The sequence below is a fragment of the Setaria viridis genome, chromosome 2 (assembly GCF_005286985.2).
Source record: "Setaria viridis chromosome 2, Setaria_viridis_v4.0, whole genome shotgun sequence".
Classification (NCBI taxonomy): domain Eukaryota; kingdom Viridiplantae; phylum Streptophyta; class Magnoliopsida; order Poales; family Poaceae; genus Setaria; species Setaria viridis.
Window position 1 is genome coordinate 41,630,351 of NC_048264.2, and position 22,462 is coordinate 41,652,812.

The following is a 22,462-nucleotide window of genomic DNA, read 5'->3' on the forward strand; positions in this document are numbered from 1 at the left end:
CAAAACATGCTGTTATGGAGCTCTCATCTATCTAACATTGATATGCAGTGGCCAATATTGTGACGTTTAAGTGTTTGTGGAGAATTTCAATTATTTGGTGGTGGGACTACTGCAAAAGAAATTATGTTTGATCTAAATTTTCATTAGGTCCGCGCTTTTGGTGTGGATGTGCAGGTCATATATGACCTACATGTAAGATTGGTTTCTTCTAAGAGACGACGACGACAACAATATAGCCTTTCAATCCCAAGTAAGTTGGGGTAGGCTAGAGTTGAAACCCAACAAGAATCACAAATAAGAGCTCGAGCACATGAATAGCTTTTTCCAAGCACTCCTATCCAGGACTAAATCTTTGGGTATATTCTATCTCTTCAAATCTCCTTTTATTGTCTATTCCCATGTCAATTTTGATTTTCCTCTACTTTTCTTCACATTACTGTCACGCTTTAGGGTTTCACTACACATTAGTGCTTCCGGAGGTCTTTATTGGACATGTCCAAACCATCTCAGCCGGTGTTAATTCTTAGAGAGAAAAATAAAATATGGCAATAGAGTTTGGTGCATTGGGACGCTTAGCTTTGTGTGATATATGTACCATCTTTGTAATACAACTGTGGTTCGGCAGGATTTGATCCGGTCTATTCGGCAGAGCCTTACAAGCTATCCAGTGTCTGTCACTTTGTTCTTAGCCATTCCAGTTCTGCCAAATATTGGCGTTGCCACATCCGCAGAAGGTTTGTTTGGAAGGGGAGCTAAGTACCTCCTTCTTAACGAAAAACGTGCCAAGTACCAACCATCGGCTCGTCCGACACCAATGCTGGCTTCCCTAGCTGTTTTCACGCCAAAATCCAAACACGCCTTGTGCCTTGTTTAGTTGCCCAACTTTGAAGATGCAAAATCACTATTGTAGCACTGTAGCACACTATAGCGTTTCGTTTGTATTTGTAAATTATTGTCCAAATATTGACTAATTAGGCTCAAAAGATTCGTCTCGCAAAGTACAACAAAACTGTACAATTAGTTTTTGATTTCGTCTACATTTAGTACTCCATGCATGTACCGCAAGTTTGATATGATGGGAAATCTTCTTTTTGCATATTGTCAAAGTTGGAAGTTTGGGGCAACTAAACAGGCCCCAAGGTATTGCAGACCCAGGCATCTTCCACTCTCACTGTCTCTGTCATACTCTTGTAGGAGGAGGCTAGGAGCTCATCATACTGATGGCCCGTTACTAGCAGTACCTTGTACTAGCTTGTTGGCCACTCGGCCTGGCACACATGTAATCATGTTGATGTCTACTCCCTGATCACTAATACTTTACCGGTTGTGCAGTAAAGTGCATGCCAATTAACGAAGCGCAAGATGGTATGAGCATCACATTTTTTTTCGAGCAGAGGTATGGAGTATAGAGTACAACATTCAAACCCTTTAGTGGTACCTATGTGGACTATTTGTGTAATTTTTATTTAACAATGATTCAAAACTCGAATTCAAAATTGGGCAAAGTAAAATCGTTGGGTTGACATGTTAAAACTCAATTTGTAATCGGTCAAGTTAAAAGGAGGCAGAATCGGAGCAGTTGGCTAGCACTAGCAGAATGGAAACCTGGAAACCACAAACACAAAGGCACAAACCACAATTGGTCTGTGCTAGAATATAATACTCCCTCCATATAGAAAAAGGAAGTCGTTGTTTTGGACAGCGACACGGTCTCCAAAGCATTACTTTGACTCTTATTTTTATAAAAATATTTATCAAAAAGTGACATATGTATATTTTTATGAAAATATTTTTCAAGACAAATCTATTTATATGGCTTTCACATTTCCAAACTCAACAACTAGTTATTCATGATTTATATTCCTAATGTTTGATCCAAATCTTGTCAAAACGACTTTCTTTTCATATACGGAGTGAGTACCCCCAATCAAAGCATCTAACACTCGTGCGGTTTTGCCAGGGGCTAGTGGGCTCGTCTACCTGCTCTTCTCACCGAGCACGGCATAGCCGCATAGTCGCCCCTCGCCCTCGCGGCCTCGCCCAGTCGCCCTAAATCCGCCGAACCCCTTTTCCCCTCCCACCGGGCGCCGGCGGCCGATCGCCTGGCGCCATGGCCTCGCCGCCGCCACTTCTGACCCTCACTGACGAGCTCCTCGAGGAGATCTTCCTCCGCCTGCCGGGCCCGACGGATCTCGCCCGCGCCTCCACCGCCTGCGCCTCTTTCCACCGCGTCATCACCGACCGCGCCTTCCTCCGCCGCTTCCGGGGCATCCACCCGCCTCCCCTGCTCGGCTTCGTCCCCCGCGGTCAAGATGGCTTCTACCCCGCGCAGCCGCCCTACCACTCCGCTCCGCTCGCGCGCGCCGTCGCCGACGCCGCCGACTTCTCCTACTATTTCGTTCCCATTGGGCGATGGCTCAAACCCTGGCGTCCCCGCGATCTTCGCCAAGGCCGCGTCCTCCTCGAGTGCCTTCCCAAGTACGACGAGCGCTACCACTTCCACAGCGTTGTCTTCCTCAGCGACCTCGATCTCGCGGTGTGTGACCCCTTGCACCGGCGATACGTGCTGCTCCCTCCCGTACCACACAAGATAACAGCTCAGCACGGGCTCCTCGTTGATTTCGATGCGTTCCTTGCTCCCACCGACCAGGATGAGGAGGGGACGTCGTTCCAGGTGATCTGCACCGCGCGGAATGAAACTAATCTGTTTGCAATTGTCTTCTCTTCTGTCACTGGACATTGGTGCATCGCTGCGTCTCCCAGCTGGAGTTGTTTGGGCACTGAAGTGGCCTTTGACAAGTTGGCCTATCCCGATTATGCCAACGGCTGCTTCTACTGGACGCAGGACTGGTTTGGCAAGTTGCTTATGCTTGACGCCACCAAGATGGAGTTTTCAATTGTCAACAGCGTTCCGTCCAGCAACCTTATTGAGGGCAACATCAATTCAGGTATTGTAACGGGAGCAGAAGGACCACCTTTGATGTTCTTCTTTGGTACGCACAGTGAAGATGACTCATCTGATCTATTGCATATCACTAAGCTCGATAGCAGTGAACCTTCTGGGGAACAGCATTTGGAGAGAATTATACCATTGGCCAGAAAGTATAGGTATTCCATCTGTGGTGCGGTTGAGGGGTTCTTATTCCTTCATGGCTTTCCAGAAGGTCAGCACTCAGTACGCCGTCGTCGCCACTCTTGGAATGTTCCAAACAGAGAATATCTTTTGCTGGATGTCAAGACTTCTGAACTTAAGAAGGTCTGTGAGATGAAGCATGACTTCTTCAGTGTCCATGCCTACTTTGGCTTTCCACGGTCATTGTCAAAACCATGTATATGAAGTGGTAAGCTACGTTGCTGTTATACACTATGCTTGCTTGTAACTTTTTTTTCTGCAGATGTTGTTGATCGTATCATGTCAATAGTAAGCTTATTTATTTATATTGGTGGTGTTTCACAGACCTCAATTAGTAGAGGGGCTGAGTTGTGTCCAAATTATACCTCTCTCTCTTGTTATCAGCGTCCTGGTGCAGCTTGGCATCTGTTTCACCATTTTTTCTGTCCTTTTTCAACAATATTCTTGCATATGTAGCGAATAACAGAAAGCAACTTTTGACTACTAAAAGTACTTTATCCATCTGTTGTAGTGGAATACCCACCCCACATTTCAACTTTTGAAAATTCGCTTGATAAAACAATGGTTTCAGGAATCCAGAAGATGTTTGAAAAGAAATATAAGTTATTGACTTGTCCATTTCTGTCTTGGATTCTTATCTGAGAAAACTGATTTTTGTTAAAATATTTAGAATTGCAAAATTCTTATTGTTCTGAATCTCCATCATCACAAGCGACCTATTAGGTTATTGTTATCAGCGTCCTGGTGCAGCTTGGCATCTGTTTCACCATTTTTTCTATCCTTTTTTACAATATTCTTGCATATGTAGCGAATAAAAGAGAGCAACTTTTGACTACTAAAAGTATTTTATCCATCTGTTGTGGAATACCACCCCACAAATCAACTTTTGAAAATTCACTTGATAAAACACCAGTTTCAGGAATCCAGAAGATGTTTGAAAAGAAATATAAGTTATTGACTTTTCCATTTTCTGTCCTGGATTCTTATCTGAGAAAACTGATTTTTGTTAAGTATTAGAATTGTGAAATTCTTATTGTTCTGCATCTCCATCATCACAAGCGACCTCTTAGGTTAGGAGCTGATATTTGTTCCTCCGAGTTTGTGAATATGTGCTTCATGTTTTGATGTGTTTTCCATGTTTTTTTTAAAATAAAGTGTTGTTGTATGTTGGATGATATTTTTTATAAGAAGAAGGGGTTGTGGAGCTTCTCCCAACCTGGTTTAGTTTCTCAAATGGGGCTATTAAATATCAATAGTACATCTCATCGCATTCAACTAAGTGTAAGGTGGGGGAAAAATAGTAAATGGGAGGAGACATGAGACATCATTACTAACGGGGAGTCCTGTATAGAGGATAATAGTTTGATTGTTTATTCATATATCTAAATTAGAAAACTTAAAATGTGATTCAGATTTGATAGAATATCTATTGCTTTTCCCAGGGCTGTGGTTCCTTAGTAATTTCTTTATTTAGTCATTTTACTGAGTGTCAAATATTTTTCGTGGGCCATGTTGAAGCGCATGATCCTTTAATTTTTGGACTTATAGTTGGCAGAATTTGTGTTGAAGTAAATGCTGGAGGCTGTCTGTGTATTTGTTCAAGGAGTTTGAGTTGAGTCCAGACTCTAAACTTGTACCATGCAAAGTTTAGTCTCCCTTATTACCTTTATTACTCTCATTCATAATATGTGACAATTGACAACTACGATTATGTGCCAAGATGGTTCAAATGCTGGAACTTTAGGCTATTCAAGGCACATTTAAGCCTAACTCTAGTTGGTCCTATTTGAGATACATACATGTTTGTATACACTGCGCTCTAAGCTGAGCTTGGCTCATTTTAGTTTTTTTTTTACTCAAAACTAAGCTTGTGCCCTCGAGCTACCAAGCTATTCTAACCTTTGTAAGGCTCGACTATGTTGAATTTAGCAATGAACTATGTACGTAGTTTTCTAGAGATGAAGATATTCTTCCTGCAACTAGCTGGCTTCCTAATTCAAATTGATTTTGGACTATTCAAATTCAGTAATGAGCCTATCTGGACCAGTCTCTTGGAGCCTCTTGCATTTTTTCAATTATCACATTAGATTAAAAACTTAGCCTGTTTGAAGCTATAGCCTAGACTCCTAGTGATGTCTGTTGATTCCTCTTAAAAAACTGTATACTCTGTTGACCTTCTTATTCAGTTTATCCAGTTTGGCTTTCTGCTCAGATGTGAGGTTGGTTCCCTGTTGATTCAAACCAACCTCAAGCAAAGGTTAGCTGGTTTTGCTCAAGATTATGCTGATCAATGTTAATGGCACTAATTTTCCCTAAGGATTTTAGTTTGAGGGGTGCTGGGGTTTCATATTGGTTGGGGTTTCAGATTGTTGTGTTAAAGTTGGTCTTATCTAGTTCCTTTTCCGAGGAAATATGGTCATAGGCGTCCTTCCAGTGTGCGGGCTTGAAACGTATGCATAGATCCTTGGTGTGTACTTCTTTTGGATGTGGCAGTCTGCATATCATTCAGACGCATGATGTTTCTCTAACTTTTCTCTAGTAACCTTTGATATGATGCATAATATCATATCATTCGTGGATTCATCTGTGGTTTAGGGCTTTGGTCCTTTTTATTTAAGTTCAAAGTTGTATGCTCTGCTGTTTTTTATTTTTCTCATATATACCTAGTATTTATGCAACTAACACTCTTAATCACTTTCGATTAAAATGCATTTGTCAATTTTTTTACTCACTGGAACTGATGGGCAGGGACTGACGCGCTAGCATTCTCTGGTGGGTCTACTTATTTGGGTTATTCTTCTGGCCCAGCGAAGAGGCATGGAGGACGGTTAATGTTGGTGCTGCACTTCTTTTCGTGGATTGCAATTGACTTGAGCCTTGGTATTTATCGGGACTTGCTAGCGCCCGTACGTCCGGCCGGAGCAACTCCTGTCGGATGCATGCATCACCATCCGTTTTAAATCTGACGGCTACAGTAGCACCATAATAAATACCACTAATTATCCAACATTCCGTTGCAACATCAAAACAAAATAGCTGCAATATCAAAAATCTATGGTTGCAACATGAAAAAGATGCAAAAAAATAGCTTAATATAAACATAATATTCATGAGGGAAAATTCCTACCGCAACATTGAACACATTTTTCATGCAACATTTCCAAAAAATCATCATATGTTGAGTTGGGGTTGAGCTCGTACGGGAAGAAATATTGCAACATGAAAAATTGATAGATGAAACAACAAAAGCCAACTATTGCAACATCGAAACATATGAGAAAATCAATCGTGACGATACGTTCATCCGCAACGCTCGTGCGCATCTACAACGCTTGCAACATCCAAGAATCCCTACTGCAACATCGTGAGATACCTATTGCAATATTGGCAGTCGGGGAGCTATCTTCAGATCTAGGCTCCTATGGCTATCAGTGCTGAAGATCCTACTGCCAGTGCCGGCGTGCACGGTGATGCTCAGCTGCGGCGTGTCGGCAGCTCAGTTGCGGCGTGTCGGCCTTGGTCTCTTCTTCTCCATCCTCTCCGTCGCCTCGACAAGGCCCTTGGAGCGTTACCCCCTATCAGTGGGAGAGGGAGGGAGAGGAGGAGGTGCTGCTGGGCAAAGCAGCAAGAAGCGGAGCAGGTTGGGGAGGAGCCCCCGCGACGGCGAGGCACCATGGCCAGCGGGAGGGGCGGAGAGGAGGAGGGCGCGGCCGGGTAGAGCAGCAGGAAGCGGAGCAGGCTGGGGAGGAGCCCCCGCAACGGCGAGGCACGAGGGACGGAGAGGAGGAGGGCACAACCGAGCATAGCAGCAGGAAGCAGAGCAGCCTGGGGGAGCGGGCCAGCGGGAGGGACGGAGAGGAGGAGGGCACGGTCCGGCAGAGCAGTAGGAAGCGGAGCCGTTCAAGGGGAAGTGGGGCCAGCATCAGCCTCCACCGCCGATCTCGCCGTCTCGAGCACTGGCATTGATAGGGAGCAGAGCAGGGAGCACAAAGCAGAAGCGGCAAGGGGAGAGGATGAGGTTGCACTCGCAAAACGAGATTCGGGTGCGGTGGAAGGAATCGTCGTGCAGATAAAAATGTTGCGCTAGTTTTTTATCCATACGTGATATTTTTGCTGGTGATAATATGTGGACGACACCATACCACGTGACTGTCCGGAGGAGGACGTGCGTCCGGACGCACGGGCCTAAGCATTACCGGTTACCAAAAGTTGTACTACTGGAAGGGGAGCTGGAAGCTGTTTCAGAGGTGGGCTCGGTTAGTAACTCAGCATGGGCCGGCCTAGCCCCTGAGAGACGACGAGTGCTCGTGGGGTGGGCCAGGCCCAATGGAGTAATCAGTCACTCGCAGTGCTCGTGGCCCAGTCACTCGGCTTGCTTCTGGACACGAGTCGGTCACTCGATCCTCTTTCTCCCATCCCGACTAGCGCCGGCTGCCGATCGGCTGCTTCCATGGCCTCACCGGCGCCGCCAATCTCCGACCATCGGACACCGCCGCCGCTCCCGGCCCTCGCTGACGAGATCCTCGAGGAGATCTTCGTCCGGCTGCCCACCCTGGACGCCCTCGCCGGCGCCTCCACCGCTTGCCCCTCCTTCCACCGCATCACCACCGACCGCTCCTTCCTCCGCCGCTTCCGCGCCCTCCACCCGTCGCCTGTCCTCGGTTTCGTCACTGATGGCTTCCACGCCGCTGAGGCTCCCCACCCCTCCACCCCAGTCGCCCGCGCCCTCGCCCTCGCCGCCGACTTCTCCTACTCCTTCGTCCCCGCCGGGAGGTGGCTCACACCGTGGCATCCCCGCGACGTTCGACAAGGCCGCGTGCTCCTCGAGTGCTCCCCAGAAGGGGCAGGGCAGATCCACCAAGACTATTACGACGCCATCGGTTTCCCTGGGAAATCTCGATCTTGCGGTTTGTGATCCCTTATACCGGCGATACGTGCTCCTCCCTCGCATACCAGACGAGCTAAAATCTAAGACGAGGACCTCATTCATTTCGAGCTCTTCCTCGCTCCTACCAGGGAGGATGAGGAGGAGATATCGTTCAGGGTGATATGCACGGCGTCGAGTAGTACTGGCCTGGCCGCATTTGTCTTCTCTTCAGTCACTGGACAGTGGCATATGGCTGCATCTCCTAGCTGGAGTTCTCTGGGCATAGTCACACCCTTAGATGCCAACGACTTCTCCTGGTTTCAGTATGCGGGGGGCTGCTTCCATTGGATGGTGTCTTTGGGGAATTGGGGCAGAAGTTACTTGTGCTTAATGTGCTCAGGATGGAGTTCTCAGTTGTTAACTACGTTCTGCCTAGACATGTTGTGCCAGTCAGTTGTGAGCCCCGCATTGTTTTGGATAGAGAAGGAAGCCATGAGCTGCTTTTTTTCGGGGATTACATTAGGGATGGTGCGGCTGGCCAATTTCGCATCACCAAGCAAAATGATGGTGAACCCTCCATAAATGGCAGCTGGAGAATATTGTACCATTGCCATTGACAGGATGGAGAACAATGTGCGTTGCCTTGGGTGTGGCTGAGGGCTTCCTATTTCTTCATGGTATTCCATAGTTTAGCTTGTTCAGGGCTCCAAGACAGTCTCAAGCATGATGGAGCTATATCAAATATCTTTTTTTCTTAGGATTTTGTGCATCAGTCAATGAACTGGGTGAATTTTTTTACTGTGTTTAAAACAAGAATAATGCACAACATTGTTATTACTTAGGGTCAGTTTGGCAGGGCTCCAGCTTCGGCTTCTCATGCAGCTCCAACTGAAGTCCTACCAAACAGTTTGGTCAAAAACGGCTTCACCTCTAGAGCTAAAGAGGAGCCGGAGCTGTTTTATATGGAAAAGCTGGAGCCAAAAGAAAATAGCTTCTCCGGAGCCCTACCAAACTAGCCCTTACCTGTTAGGGCTTTGATTCTGCTAGTAACCTTTTCGTATGCAGCTTTGAAGCATTATTATCATTTGTCACTTGTTAATTTTGTACTTCTGATGAAACTGGGTAAGTAGAGATTTTTATCGCATCCACAGCTGTGATCCTGCAGTTCTTCTAACGAAATATACCTGCAGGGATTGGTGCGCTTGCATTGGTACCACGTTTTGGTCATTCATCTGCTATCCGCGGGGAGGAATGGAGGATGGTTATGCTGGTGAATTGGTGATGCGCTTCTGCTCGTGGACACGCGCGAGCCTTCTTGAGTTCTTGTTGTGTTACTCTATTACTTGTCAGTAGTTATCCTGTACTCGGAGCATATACGACGCTATCAAGCTTACTCAGTGCAACAATAGCATATACCACTGTTTCCGTGTTGAACTGCTATGTTATTGGCCATTGGATACTCCTAGATGAGATATGTTGGAGAATTCAGATGGCACCGGTTGGCAAGTGTTATCAAATTAGTGTCATAATCAACTTTTCCAAGAATTAAACTGTATAGAACGCCATGTAAAAATCTGTTTTGAAAAAATGAAACTGCACAGAGCGGCGTAAACACTCGCTACGTTGCAACAACAAGCGAAAATGTTGCCCAAAATCAGAAAAAATAGGAAACGAAAATTATTAATTGTTCGGTTCTCGAAGCTGCGCCGAAGTCTAAACACACTCGTGCGGTCGTCCCTCGGTCAGTCGGCTCCCTTTCTTCTCACCGCGCAGTCGCGCACTGCCATAGTCCGATCTCCCCGTATATTCCCATTCCGCCGGGCGGCGGCACCCGCCATGGCCTCGCCGGCGCCGCCAACCGCCGGCCCCCAGGCGCTGGCGTTGCTCCCGAGCCTCACCGATGAGCTCCTCGAGGAGATCTTCCTCCGCCTGCCCACCCCGGCCGACGTCGCCCGCGCCTCCGCCGCTTGCCCCTCCTTCCGCCGCATCATCACCGGCCGCTCCTTCCTCCGCCGCCTCCGCGCCATCCAACCGCCGCCTCTCCTGGGCTTCGCCGCCTACGAGGGATTCCACCCCGCGCAGCCGCCCCACCCCTCCGCGCCGCTCGCCCGCGCCTTCGCCGACGCCGCCGACTTCTCCTACTCCTTCGTCCCCTCCGGGAGGTGGCTCACGCCCTGGCATCCCCGCGACGTTCGCCAGGGCCGCGTCCTCCTCGAGTGCACTCCCGAATGCGACCCCGCGTTTGAATACTACGACACCGTCTTGCTGAGGGATCTGGACCTCGCGGTGTGTGACCCCTTATCCCGGCGATACAGCCTGCTCCCTCGCATACCCAAAAACCTAAGGGGTCAGCACAAGCACCTCATTGGTTTCGGGCTTTTCCTCGCTCCTACTGGCGAAGATGACGAGGAGACAACATTCAGAGTGGTATGTGTGGCGTGTAACAAAACTATGGTGGTTGTGTTTGAATTTACCTCCATCACTGGAGAATGGCATATCCCTGCATATCTCAGCTGCAATTCATTGGGCACTGTCATGACTGACACCCGGTACAGCTCCTCCTGTCATGATAATGAGCAGAGTCGCTTCTACTGGATAGTGCCTTGGAGGAGCAAATTGCTTGTACTTTGATGTATTCAGTTTGGAGCTATCCATTGTCAACAAAGATCTGGCTAACTGCCATATGCCTGACAGCGGGAAGCCTCTCATTGTACTGGGTAGAGATAGAACCCCTGAGGTGTTTTTTCTTGCTGATTGCTTTGGGGATGGCCCAACTGACATAATTGGCATCACAAAGCAAAATGGCAGTGGATCTTCAGACGCATGGCAGTTCGAGAATATGATATCATTGCCAACCCAGTATAACTATTTCACCTTGGGCACGGCTGATGGATTCTTATTCCTTCGCGGCATTCTGCAAGATGAAAACTCAGGGTACTCGTCGGAGGACTCTTCAGACAACTCAGCGCACTTGCAGGCAGAATCTCCAGATGTTGAATATTTTTCACTTGACGTCAAGACTCGTGAATGTAAGAAGGTTTGTGTGATGAAGCAGTACTACACTGTCCATTCATACTTCGGCTACCCACCACCATTGGCAAAACCAACTATATAAGCTGGTAAGCTTGTTGTTGCACTCTTACTGTGCTTATTATATGTTCTGCAAAATATTCGATGATTCTCCCATCTTAAGTAGTTTCTTTTCTAATGTTGGATGTGGTTGACTATAGAACCTTTTTATGTAGAGGGAGCATGTAAATTATATAGGTCTTGTTTTTCAAGATGGCAATGTAGCTTTGCTGTTTGCTGTTGTTTGGCTATCTGCATGTGATATATTTTTCCATTATCAGATGGTTAGTTAATACTGCTGTATGCATTCTTAAAGCATGGCATACTAGATAAGTTGCTGCCTTTGTTGGTGTCATGTTAAAATGTTTTTGTCTGTGCCATACTGCCATTGGTTTAAGGCATCTGGGAAATGAAAGAAGCAATTTCGTAATAGAAAAGGCATTTATCCATCTAGAGTTGTGAGACATTCATAATTCTTGAGAACTTAGTAGAGAAAATAAATTAGTTTATATGGTTTATTTATGCAGAAAGTGTTTGGTAAGAGCATATGTTTAATGTGTCATATATGTTTTGGATCCATAGCTGGAATATTTATTCCCGTAGAACACAGAAGTACTGCAATTCTTCTCACTATTGCATATCTCTTCTTGTTAGAAAAAATTTGGAATATAGGGTATCTGTTCATAAGGCACAATTTAGCTCCTTTAAGTATTGCAGTCTTCCCTTTGTTCCGGAAAAAGCAATGTCTTTGTTTTTCAGGAATGGTTTAAATTAAAACAACTCTTGAAGTTTATGTTACCAGAATGCCACATGCAGCTGCTTGTTGAAACAACTTCTCTAATGGTCAGATATAGTGAAGGGTAATAGTTTTTATTTATTTTATTGTCTACAAGCAACCCCCCTAAAAGTAACAGTTTTTATTTATTTGATTGGGCTGTTCATACATCTACAAGCAAACTCCCTAAAATGCATTGTTAGATTGGACTGGACAATGTTCCCATCTTCTGCCAGATTATCTAAGCATATATTTTATTTGTACCATATTTTTTAGGGAAATATAGTTGGGGATTTAGTTGTAGCATCTTGTATGGGCCTTTTATTGATTGTTTGAATGATCCCACCCTTTTCCAATGGATCATGTTGGACAGCGTCATCTCTTTTATTAGGTTTTCTACTAGCAAGAATTCTTCTTGAACTTAGACTGCATATCTTGTTGAGAGAGTTGTTATTCGGACATTTGAGTCCAGAGTTGTATCAGGTTCTACCTAGTGTATGCTTATTCATGCTCATATTCTGTCTGCTATACTGCTACCAGTTGCTACTTATACATGACCTGTGACAAACCCCAAGTCTTGCCAAACTCATGCCAGTTCTTGAGATGGTACTCATTCAATTTGATGCTATTCTCTGTTCCATTTAAAATGTAGAAACTTAGTCTTTTCGAGGGAATTGTAGCCTAACTTGTTGGTCCTTCCTCCACTTTTTGGGACTGGTTACTAATTTAATTTTTTGCTGAAGCTTATAATGATGCATATTTTGGAAAGATAAAGACATATTCTGCTTTCGAGCTTCTTTTCCACTTGATTTGGGTGTATTTTCGAGGGGGTTGCTTAATTCTAATCGATCTTGAGTTCAGTAACTGCCTGTTTCAAACCAATTTGAAGCTTGATAACAGTGTTTGAGTGCTTCCAATGCCTTTATTAATTGTTGACATTCTTTTAGGTGATATCGGCTTCAATGCATTTATTAGTTGTTCTCATGCTGTGTTTGCTTTTTCTAGAGTTAATGAACCTTTTTGAACCGTGTTTTTTCTAAGCAAGAATTGTACTTATTGTGGAACTGTGGAAGCAATTTGTGTCGCATGCATGTACAGTTAGTTCTAACTAGATACATCTGCAGGGATTAATGCGCTCTCTTTTTGGGCCTCAGTTTGATCATTCATCAGATGTTTGAAGGAATGGATGGTCATGATGGGTCTGCGCTTCATGATAAACCTTAGTAATTTAGTATTCGTCAAAAACTTGTCATCTTGTAGTTAACTTATGTCTGCATGACTATATGCGAAGCAAGGCTTGTCAAGTTCAATCGGTTTGAGCTTTGAACACTAAATATGCGTGCTTTGTAATTTTGTTACCCTGTTGGTGTGCAATGTTATGAGATTTTTAGATGGAAATTCTGTTTGAAGAGTTTGAATGCTGTTGGTATTTAGTATCGCACGTGCCGCACATCCGCCACCCAAGTGTGCTAGGCTGCTAGCTGTTCCGGAGAGGCGCCACTCATGTAAGACGGGCTCATATTCTGGTCCATATTGTATTTTATTGATATACTATAATTTACTATTGTTTTTATACTTTGGTCCGCTCAATATATGTTAGGCGATGTCATTTATATCTTTGTTAAACATAGTAGCTCAAGATGATGGCATTGATAACCGGGTCGAAAAATAGGAGTTTGTTTAATGAACTACTCCCTCCATCCCAAATTCAAATTATAAGTCATTCCAAGAATCTTTGAGAGTTGAAGCATCTCAAGTTTGACTAAAATTATAGAGAAAATGATAAAGATTTATGACATCAAATAGGTATACTATGAAAATATAATCGATGAAGAATCTAATGATACTTAGATGACATCATAAATATTATTTTATTATCATATAAATTTGATTAAACTTGAGATACTTTGACTCTCTAAAATTCTTGAGTACTTATAAAGAACTCGGTGTCCTGAAATCCTTTTACGCGGCTTTGCTGCTGCTTGTTTTTTTAAGGAAATGTTGCTGCTATATAAAAAACGCAAAACCAAAACGACGGCAGCAGACCGAATCGTGCACGCCCTCCCCCAGCCCGGCCCAACACAACTATGTCCAGCCCCCAACTAGGCCCAAGGCGAACATCGCGGCCCCGCGAGCGGACGCCAGCCACCCAGCCCCGTCCGTCCGATCTGGCCCCCCTTGACCGCTCTCAGCTCGCCTCAGTTACGAAAAGCCTAGGATTTTCTTTGAGATTAGAAATTCTTTTGGGTTCCTTGCGTAATCGTATCGCCCTCGATTTGCTGCTGCAGCTGCCTGCCTCTGCTGCCTTGGCTATACTACTAGAGAGACGCCTCCCCCCTTCCGTTCCCTTCGATTGCACTTCTCCCCCTCCCCCAACCCAAACCCATCACCAATTCGTTCGGCCCCCCGTGTCGCCTGCCCGCACTGGCCACGACCAAACCCTAGGCGCCGCCGCCCCCGGGGCCCCCAGGTACGCCTCGCCTCTCCGCCGGCGGGATTCCCCCGCCGCCGTCCGCGGCGCGGAGCGATTCGCGCTAGGGTTTGTTGCTTTTCGCGGATTTTGTTCGTTTGGTTGTTTCAGGTGATTAATTAGAGTGTTTTTTTTTTCCGTTGGTGGGTGGGTGTGATTGGATCAGGGCTGCTCGCTGGGAGAAGAAGAAGGAGGAGATCGGAGGAGAGACACAGGGATTTATGTCCCAGCGAGGGGACAGGGGCGAGGGGCACAGGAGACCCGGCCGGTCCAGCAGCTTCGGCGGCCACCGCGGAGGCGGAGTCGGCGGCGCGGGCAAGGGCGGCGGGGGCTCCTCCGGCCAGCCTCCCCTCTCATCTAACCGCAGGTAATCTACTGGCTCCGGTCGACTCCAATTGACCTCTCACCGTTGATTTGATCTCGTTAGGGAAGGTAGGGTTTTGACGGGACTTTGGATCTCGATTGCAGCTTCAGAAAGCCGGGCAATGGCCACGGCGGGCACCAGAGGGTGGTGAGCCAGCCTGACACCACCGGCTTCCAGCCAGCTCCTGCGCCCGTTCCCCACCAGACACCTGCGCGCCCTCCGGTCGCGCCTCAGAATGCGCCAGCGCATGTTCCCGTCCCTGCGCCACGGCCACAGCACCATGGTGAGTGAGATGGCCTGTTCTGCTATCTTGTATTGCGATTGGACCAGTGCAGAACGTGACCTGATCGTTTGGTTGATTGCATGTGTTCCTTTTGAGTCGCCAGATCCACAAGTATCGTCATCATCACCTGCCAGTGAGAAGCCGGCTAATGCGCCATTGCCAAAAGCTACCCATGCTGCCCCCAGGGCACCACCAAAGAGCTCTAACCCCCCTATTCCTCAGGGAGCATCAAAAGGTTCGCCTCTATTTTTTTTCTTAAAATGTGATAAGCCGTTACATTTATTTCATATGCATGGTGGCCATCCATGGTGGTATTGTGCATCTTCGCATTGCTTGTTTGAACCTGTTTTAGTTACATATGTACCATGATGCATGGCTAGATGTCTTATTTTTCTTATTGTTTTGCTTCTTTTCAGGAGAACCATCCAAGGGATTTAACTTTCAGTTTGGTAGTATAAATATGAATGGACTACCGGTATGATTTTGTTGCCTTTTTCTTCTGCAGCTCAGAACCTGAAGCCCTATCTTATGTACCTTTGGTTTTGTACCTGTATCTAATTTAAACAAAATTTGTATTTTTCTATAGCAATTTCCTGCTAGGACAAGCTCGGCTCCTCCAAACTTGGATGAACAAAAACGTAATCAGGTATCTTGTCCTTGCTTTGCAATGTTGTTTATATGATGTATGTTAATTCTTGTTTTATTGGTCTTTTGTAACCAATATGTCAGTTTAGTGCTTGTCTGTTGGACTTCTAGAACTTGCAAAAATGTTATGTCCCTATGAGTAATTTGCCTTCAGGTACACACAGACTGCTTCTGAATCTGCCAGTATTCTAAAGGATTATATTTCATTTGTATACTCTGTTCAGGCACTTCTGGAGGAACTCAAGGTTACACCTCCTGGTCCGATGCAACCAGCTCCGAAACAGCAGCCATTGCAGAAGCAGCAGCAGCAGCAGCAGCCACAGCAGCTGTTGCAGCAGTCACAACAGGTTCCCCAGCAGCCACAACAGCAGCAAGCAAGAAAGGATGCTGTTAGTTCCAGCCAACCAAACACCATCAACCCTCATGTGCCATCACAATTGAAAAGAGATGTGCATGCTTCTCCATCTGTCCCCAATGTTACATCTCTTAGGCCTCCTACTGTTCAACCAATGCCTGGGGTGCAAATGTCGATCCCCTTTCACCATCAGCCAGCACCAGTTCCATTACAGTTTGGTGGTCACGGTCCACAACTGCAGCCACAAGTTGTACCTAGCTCATTACAAATGTCAATGGGATTGACAGGCAGTAATGCACCGCAAGTCCCGCAGCAGCTATATGCCCCGACTATCCAGCACCAATTGCAACAGCAAGCAATGATGCATCAAGGGCAGGGTATGAGTTATGTTACTTCAGTTGGCCATCAATTCCCACCTCAGTTGGGTAACATTCCTATGAACATGCCCCCACAATATCCTCAGCAACAGAATAAGTTTGTTGCCGCTCCTCGGAAGACTACCGTAAAAATTACTCATCCAGACACTCATGAAGAGTTGAAGCTTGATAAGAGGATGGACTCTTCTGGGCAGAGGGCAGCGCCTAACTTGACACAACAATCCCAGTCCCAGCCTGTTGGTAGCTATGCTCCTCATATCGGCTTCTTTCATCAGCCGTCGAATTCTTACAATCAGTCAGGGATTTATTACCCTCCTACAACTGGTGTAAACCAGGTTCCTACTGGATCCTCGGGTCCTAGGTTTAATTATCCCGTCACTCAGTCTGGGCAAGCGATTCCATATGTCAGTCCATCTGCAGGGCCTCCGGTATCTGGGCAGTCCCAAATGACAGGTAAACCGCTCCCTGGTGGGTTGCAGGCTGAAAAATCTGGGACTCATATGGTCACGATAACTGCGCCACCAGGTAAATCTGATGCCCCTAAGCCAAGGCCTGTTGAGGATGCTGCAGCAAGTCGGCAGAAGGATAATGAAGTTGTTTCTGGGATCACAGTTTCTGATAAATCAGCCCATGAGAAGGAGAGTAAAGCTCCATTAGTCCCAGAGAAGCATCCTGCTGTGGTAAGCTTGCCAACTCAGGGTGCAAAACCACAAACTTCGGTGACTGCAAATTCAGCCTTACCTATGTCTGGAGCTGATGGGAAGAACAAAGAATCCATTCAAAGGACTGGGTCATTTAAGGATAATAAGAAAATTGCCATTAAAAAGGAGGCCAGAAATTCGTCTGAACCACAACATGTATGTTGTCTGCTTCCTTCTAACACAATCTTTGCTTGCTTCATTTTGTGTGTTTTTTTTTCACATTCTTGCATGTTGTATTCGTTCAGTCAGCTTCATCCGCTGAAGATGATAGTGGTGATCGCCAAGAAACTAAGAACCTCAACAAAGAGCTGGATTTAACCATCTCATCATCAGGCGCAGCAGCTCCGCTGCCTGAAAGTAAAGCTGGTATAGCTGAAGCTGACAGCACACCAGTAAATGGTAAGGTCTTTATATCTAAGAACTGTACGGGGTTGCTCTTAAATTTTCTAACTCATCTGCTTTGGCAGCTGCTGATATTCCTGGGACAGATAGGAGTCCTGCACGACCAGCTTCCGAGGGTACCAGCGAACCTCAAGGAGCAGAAAGTGTTGTTGTTTCCGCTGTTGAATGTGATGAAAACAAGGGAACTCCCAAAGTTACCACAGATCCTATCAAGGATAATATTTCTTCTGATGCCACTGAACGTAAATCGCCTGAAGTATGTGCTGTGGACATGACTGAACAGGCATCAGCAGTGACTTGTAATACAGGTAATTCAGATGCAGCACCTCATGTAACTGATCAGGAACACTTACCAAAAGAGTCAACACCATCAGGACCTGAGCAACAAGGTAGCTCATCCAAGAATTCTGAGACTTCATCGCATGTTCTTGATGGCGGTGGTGTGGCTGTGACAACTTCCGAAACTTCAGAGCCTACAGTTCAAGGTGTCATTGATGGTGACTCAGATATTAGTCCGGAAACAGGCCTAGCTGTTTCTAATGTTACTCTAATTTCATCAGAGGGGCAACAGAAATCTGAAACTATGTCAAGTGATCAATCTACTGCTGCGCCCACTGCTTCTATTCGACCAGTATCAAGGGAAAAACCTAGTGCTGAGATCACTAGGACAAAATCCACAGCTGGGAAGAAGAAGAAGAGAAAGGAAATGCTTTCTAAAGCTGATGCCGCTGGAAGTTCAGATCTTTATAATGCATACAAGGGACCAGAAGAGAAGTCCGATATTATGGGCACTGCAGAGGGGGCAGATAGTTCTTCAACAGTTGATACAACTCCTGTGCTGCCTGATGAGCCAGAAACGGAGGTCAGTTCATCTGCAGATGATTCTAAGAAAAAAGTTGAGCCTGATGATTGGGAAGATGCAGCAGACATGTCTACTCCAAAGCTGCAATCTGATTCTGGAAATCAGTCTGGCATCACAAAAGTATTAGAGTCAGATACAACTGAAGCTAACGGCAGAAAGAAATACTCGCGGGACTTCTTGTTAACTTTGCAACACCATTGTACTGGTCTTCCTGTTGGATTTCAGATGAATGAAGCTGTCAATGCAATAATGAATAATTTGGCAGGAAAGTCCTATGTGGTTGATCGTGAACCTCACCCTAGTCCTGGAAGGGGTTCTGACCGGCCAACTTCTCGTGGTGACCGCCGTGGTGCTGCCATGGCTGATGACAGGTGGACTAAATCAGGAGTGCCTCTCAGTCCTGGTCGTGACATGGACCTGGCAAATGGACCATCAATTATCAATTACCGGGGCGGGCCGGGAGGTAGTCATGGTGTTTTGAGGAACCCACGTGGTCAACCAGGTGGTGGACTTCTTCTAGGACCCATGCATTCCGTTGGACCTCAAGTTCCTCGCAGTGGCTCTGATGCTGATAGATGGCAGCAAAAAGGTCTGATGCCTTCTCCTGTCACACCCATGCAAGCGATGCACAAAGCAGAGAGAAAGTATGTTGTTGGCAAAGTTTCTGATGAGGAAGAGGCGAAGCAGAGGCAGTTGAAAGCCATTCTTAACAAGCTGACGCCGCAAAACTTTGAAAAACTTTTTGAACAAGTGAAGGAAGTCAACATTGACAACGTAGCAACTCTTACAGGAGTCATTTCACAGATATTTGACAAAGCTTTGATGGAACCAACCTTCTGTGAAATGTATGCTAATTTTTGCTTCCATTTGGCTGGTGCCTTGCCAGATTTCAGTGAGGACAATGAGAAGATTACATTTAAGAGATTGCTTTTAAACAAATGTCAAGAGGAGTTTGAGAGAGGTGAAAGAGAAGAAGCTGAGGCTGATAAAACAGAAGAGGAAGGTGAGATAAAACAAACCAAAGAAGAAAGGGAGGAAAAGAGAATCCGTGCTCGAAGGCGCATGTTGGGAAACATTAGGTTGATTGGAGAATTGTACAAAAAGAGGATGTTGACTGAACGTATAATGCATGAATGCATTAAGAAATTGTTTGGAAATTATGATGATCCTGATGAGGAGAACATTGAAGCCCTATGCAAGTTGATGAGTACAATTGGAGAGATGATAGACCATGTAAAGGCAAAGGAACACATGGATGCCTATTTTGATATAATGTACAAGATGTCAACAAGTCAGAAGTTGTCTTCTCGTGTGAGGTTTATGTTGAGAGATTCAATTGACCTGCGGAAAAACAAATGGCAACAGAGGCGTAAGGTCGAAGGTCCCAAGAAGATCGAGGAGGTTCACAGGGATGCAGCTCAAGAAAGGCATGCTCAATCGAGCAGGCTAGGACGTGGTCCATCTGTTAGTTCTCTTCCAAGAAGAGGAGCACCTCCTATGGATTATGGCCCCCGCGGCTCATCTGCATTAGCATCCCCAAGTTCCCAACAAGGGAGCATTCGAGGAATGCCTCCACATTCGCGTTCATTTGGTGGTTCACAAGATATCCGGTTTGAGGAAAGGCATCAATTTGACAGTAGAACACCTCTTCCTCAGCGTGCTGTCAAGGATGAGCCTATCACTCTTGGCCCACAGGGTGGCCTTGCTAGGGGTATGTCTATAAGAGGGCAACCACCAGTATCAAATTCTGAACTTCCTTCTGTTGTTGACCATCGAAGGATAGTGTCCGGTTCTAATGGTTATAACTCTCTGGCTGATCGAACCTCTGGTAGAACACCAGCTTCTAGTCAATCTGCTGGGCCTTCACAGAGGCCTGCCAGCCAGGAAGGCCGTTCAGGAAAAAAATCATATTCTGACGATGATTTGAGAGAAAAATCCATCTCGGCCATTCGGGAATATTACAGGTAATATGTTTTAAATGTTTATGGTTTACACGTTTTCATTTTGTATTACTTATACTGCATCAAATTTGAATTTAAGTACTGTGTGCATTTAACCATTAATAAACAGGCACCCATTGGTTAAATATTTTGTTTCAGTAACTGCTTATTTTCTGAATGTTTATTCGCTTGTCTGCATTTTTCTCTGCTTTATGCACTTGCAAATTTCAGAATTAATTTACTCATATTTCTGAGATTAAGTAGCATGCGATTGTAACATATTGGAGGTCACGCATTTAGAAACAGAAGTGATGACACGTGTTACCATTTCCAGAGAATTTTACCCCAATTGATATCTGCATATTTGCACTTTGTTCATGAAATTTATGGATTGATTGATTGAGGGCTTTTCTTTTACTGTTTGTGTTACCTAGTATATTTTAGTTCTTTTGCTATACCATGAAGAGGAGCACTGGCCTTCGTCCTATTTTGTCTGCTAACAGCTTCTTTTTTGGCAGTGCAAAAGATGAAAAGGAGGTTGCTTTGTGTATTGAGGAGTTGAATGCTCCAAGTTTCTATCCTAATGTTGTATCAATTTGGGTAAATGATTCCTTTGAGAGAAAAGACATGGAAAGGGAGTTGCTGGCTAAACTTTTTGTCAGCCTTTGCAGTGGTCGACATAATTTGTTGAGCAAAGGGCAACTCATTGATGGGTAGGTGTCTTCTCATATTTTCTCGTATCATCATTTTCTGTCCACAATGTACTATTTGTTGACTAAATTATTATGTTTTTAGCCTTGCATTGGTTCTTGGCTCATTGGAAGATACTCTAAGTGATGCTCCAAGAGCCACTGAGTACCTTGGACGACTTCTTGCAAGGTTCGTGCAGGAAAACATATTGCCGTTGCAAGAGGTTGGTAAATTGATTCAAGAAGGTGGAGAGGAACCAGGGTATCTTGTACAAGATGGTATTGCAGCTGATATCCTTTGGGCAGTTATGGATTCAATAAGATTAGAAAAGGGTGATTCATTCTTGAATGAGGTCAAGTCAAGTTCCAGTTTAAAGTTGGAAGATTTCAGACCACAACATCTTAAGCGATCAAAGTTGGACGCCTTCATGTAGGCACTTAGTTATTGTTACTAGGTAAGTCTGTTCCAGGTGTTTAGAATATCATATCCAGAGTCCTTTGGTCCGAAAACTTTAGCTTGTTGCAGATATTCTGAACTACTCTTCTAATGACAGATTACCAACTCACGGGTGCTGTGCTGAAGCGGCTTACTTTCTTTGCACCCAAGTACCCACTAGCCTTTTTTGATGATGAACTGGAAAATATCCCTCTGATCCTACTTGCTACCTGATGTTCTATTTGACGAGATCAAAGGCGACGGGTCACCCATTTTTTCCAGAGTTGGTGCTGGTTGTAAGTTATTGTCTTAAGGTCCGTGGATGCTGTGGCTGAAGCAGGTAGCTAGGCTCCCATAAGAGTATCAGGGAATATTTTTGTGATCACAGGGAGAAGTCTGCTAACCAATATTGTTGGTAGCCGGGGGAACTGTAGGTTGAACTGATGCCTCCAGCGGGCTTCTGACCAAATATTTCTTTGTGATCAGAATTGATAGTCGGTTAACTTAGCGGCATTTTCCTGATAGCCAATGTTTCTCGTTACTGCCCGAGTATGTTAATCTTGTTTCAATTTTGCTGTAATTTGCTATTTTTTCTCGTTTCTCGATTGTGTATTTATTGGGGTGCAGTGTGGCTGTAGTCGGGTGGCACTTTTATGGTATCTCTGTTGCTCGTGGGTTTGGCCTTCTGTTGGGGTGGGCAACAAAATAGTAATCGGCATGCCATTGACGGTGTGTTTGGTTGGTAACGATGATGCTCCGCTTGTGGTATTGATGGGCATCGTCTCTTCTCGTACGGGTGAGCCAATGCCAGATTTCAGTTGGTCTTTTGCGCTGGTTCTTATGCCGTTGCTCTTTTGCGCTGGTTGGTCTCCAACTCTCCACGGGGAGCTTTCTTTATAGATTTAAACATCTTGAAGTATCTGTCATTAAACTATAGCTATAGTGCACGTGTGACCAGTGACCTCTGCTGTTTCCTAAGCAAAATGTGTCGACATATTCCCTTATACGAAATACTTGCTTAATATTATAATTTTTTATATTAGCCAAATATCAATTATCCTAGGATGGTGGCCTTCGTTTCCTTCATATGCGGC

The 22,462-nt window shown here is 45.4% G+C and overlaps 3 protein-coding genes and 1 non-coding gene across 5 annotated transcripts; all 4 read left to right on the forward strand.

Annotated features, from left to right (window-relative positions):
• The first annotated feature begins 1,916 nt into the window (after positions 1-1,916).
• Positions 1,917-6,140, forward strand: LOC117842874 (uncharacterized). Of its 2 annotated transcripts, none has more exons than XM_034723400.2 (2): positions 1,917-2,948; positions 3,041-3,175. In XM_034723400.2, the coding sequence occupies exons 1-2, from the start codon at positions 2,111-2,113 to the stop codon at positions 3,046-3,048; spliced, it is 846 nt and encodes a 281-aa protein (XP_034579291.1). In that variant the 5' UTR covers positions 1,917-2,110; the 3' UTR covers positions 3,049-3,175. The 2 variants fall into 2 exon arrangements, with proteins under 2 accessions (XP_034579291.1, XP_034579290.1); XM_034723399.2 differs by adding an exon at positions 5,882-6,140 and having other exon boundaries at positions 1,947-3,341.
• Positions 6,141-6,909: 769 nt separating this feature from the next.
• LOC117843715 (uncharacterized) lies at positions 6,910-9,483 on the forward strand. The gene has a single exon (XR_011897399.1). It is a non-coding gene; the product is annotated as an uncharacterized protein (transcript).
• A 231-nt stretch (positions 9,484-9,714) lies between these two features.
• On the forward strand, positions 9,715-13,242 carry LOC117843716 (uncharacterized). Its single transcript, XM_034724394.2, has 2 exons — positions 9,715-11,119; positions 12,969-13,242. Exon 1 carries the CDS (start codon positions 9,837-9,839, stop codon positions 10,629-10,631), a length of 795 nt encoding a protein of 264 aa, XP_034580285.1. The 5' UTR covers positions 9,715-9,836; the 3' UTR covers positions 10,632-11,119; positions 12,969-13,242.
• Positions 13,243-13,916: 674 nt separating this feature from the next.
• Positions 13,917-21,909, forward strand: LOC117843714 (eukaryotic translation initiation factor 4G). Its single transcript, XM_034724391.2, has 12 exons — positions 13,917-14,314; positions 14,481-14,681; positions 14,783-14,961; positions 15,065-15,196; positions 15,378-15,436; positions 15,548-15,607; positions 15,831-17,195; positions 17,285-17,438; positions 17,507-20,267; positions 20,762-20,956; positions 21,039-21,387; positions 21,487-21,909. Exons 1-11 carry the CDS (start codon positions 13,932-13,934, stop codon positions 21,364-21,366), a joined length of 5,817 nt encoding a protein of 1,938 aa, XP_034580282.1. The 5' UTR covers positions 13,917-13,931; the 3' UTR covers positions 21,367-21,387; positions 21,487-21,909.
• The last annotated feature ends 553 nt before the right edge of the window (positions 21,910-22,462 follow it).

Coding starts and splice junctions, on each gene's coding strand:
- LOC117843716 (XM_034724394.2), top strand. CDS start 9,837: ATGGCCTCGCCGGCGCCGCCAACCGCCGGCCCCCAGGCGCTGGCGTTG.
- LOC117843714 (XM_034724391.2), top strand. CDS start 13,932: ATGTCCAGCCCCCAACTAGGCCCAAGGCGAACATCGCGGCCCCGCGAG. Junction 15,608..15,830: donor ATGAACAAAAACGTAATCAG/GTATCTTGTCCT, acceptor TACTCTGTTCAG/GCACTTCTGGAGGAACTCAA. Junction 20,957..21,038: donor AAAGGGCAACTCATTGATGG/GTAGGTGTCTTC, acceptor TTATGTTTTTAG/CCTTGCATTGGTTCTTGGCT.
- LOC117842874 (XM_034723399.2), top strand. CDS start 2,111: ATGGCCTCGCCGCCGCCACTTCTGACCCTCACTGACGAGCTCCTCGAG.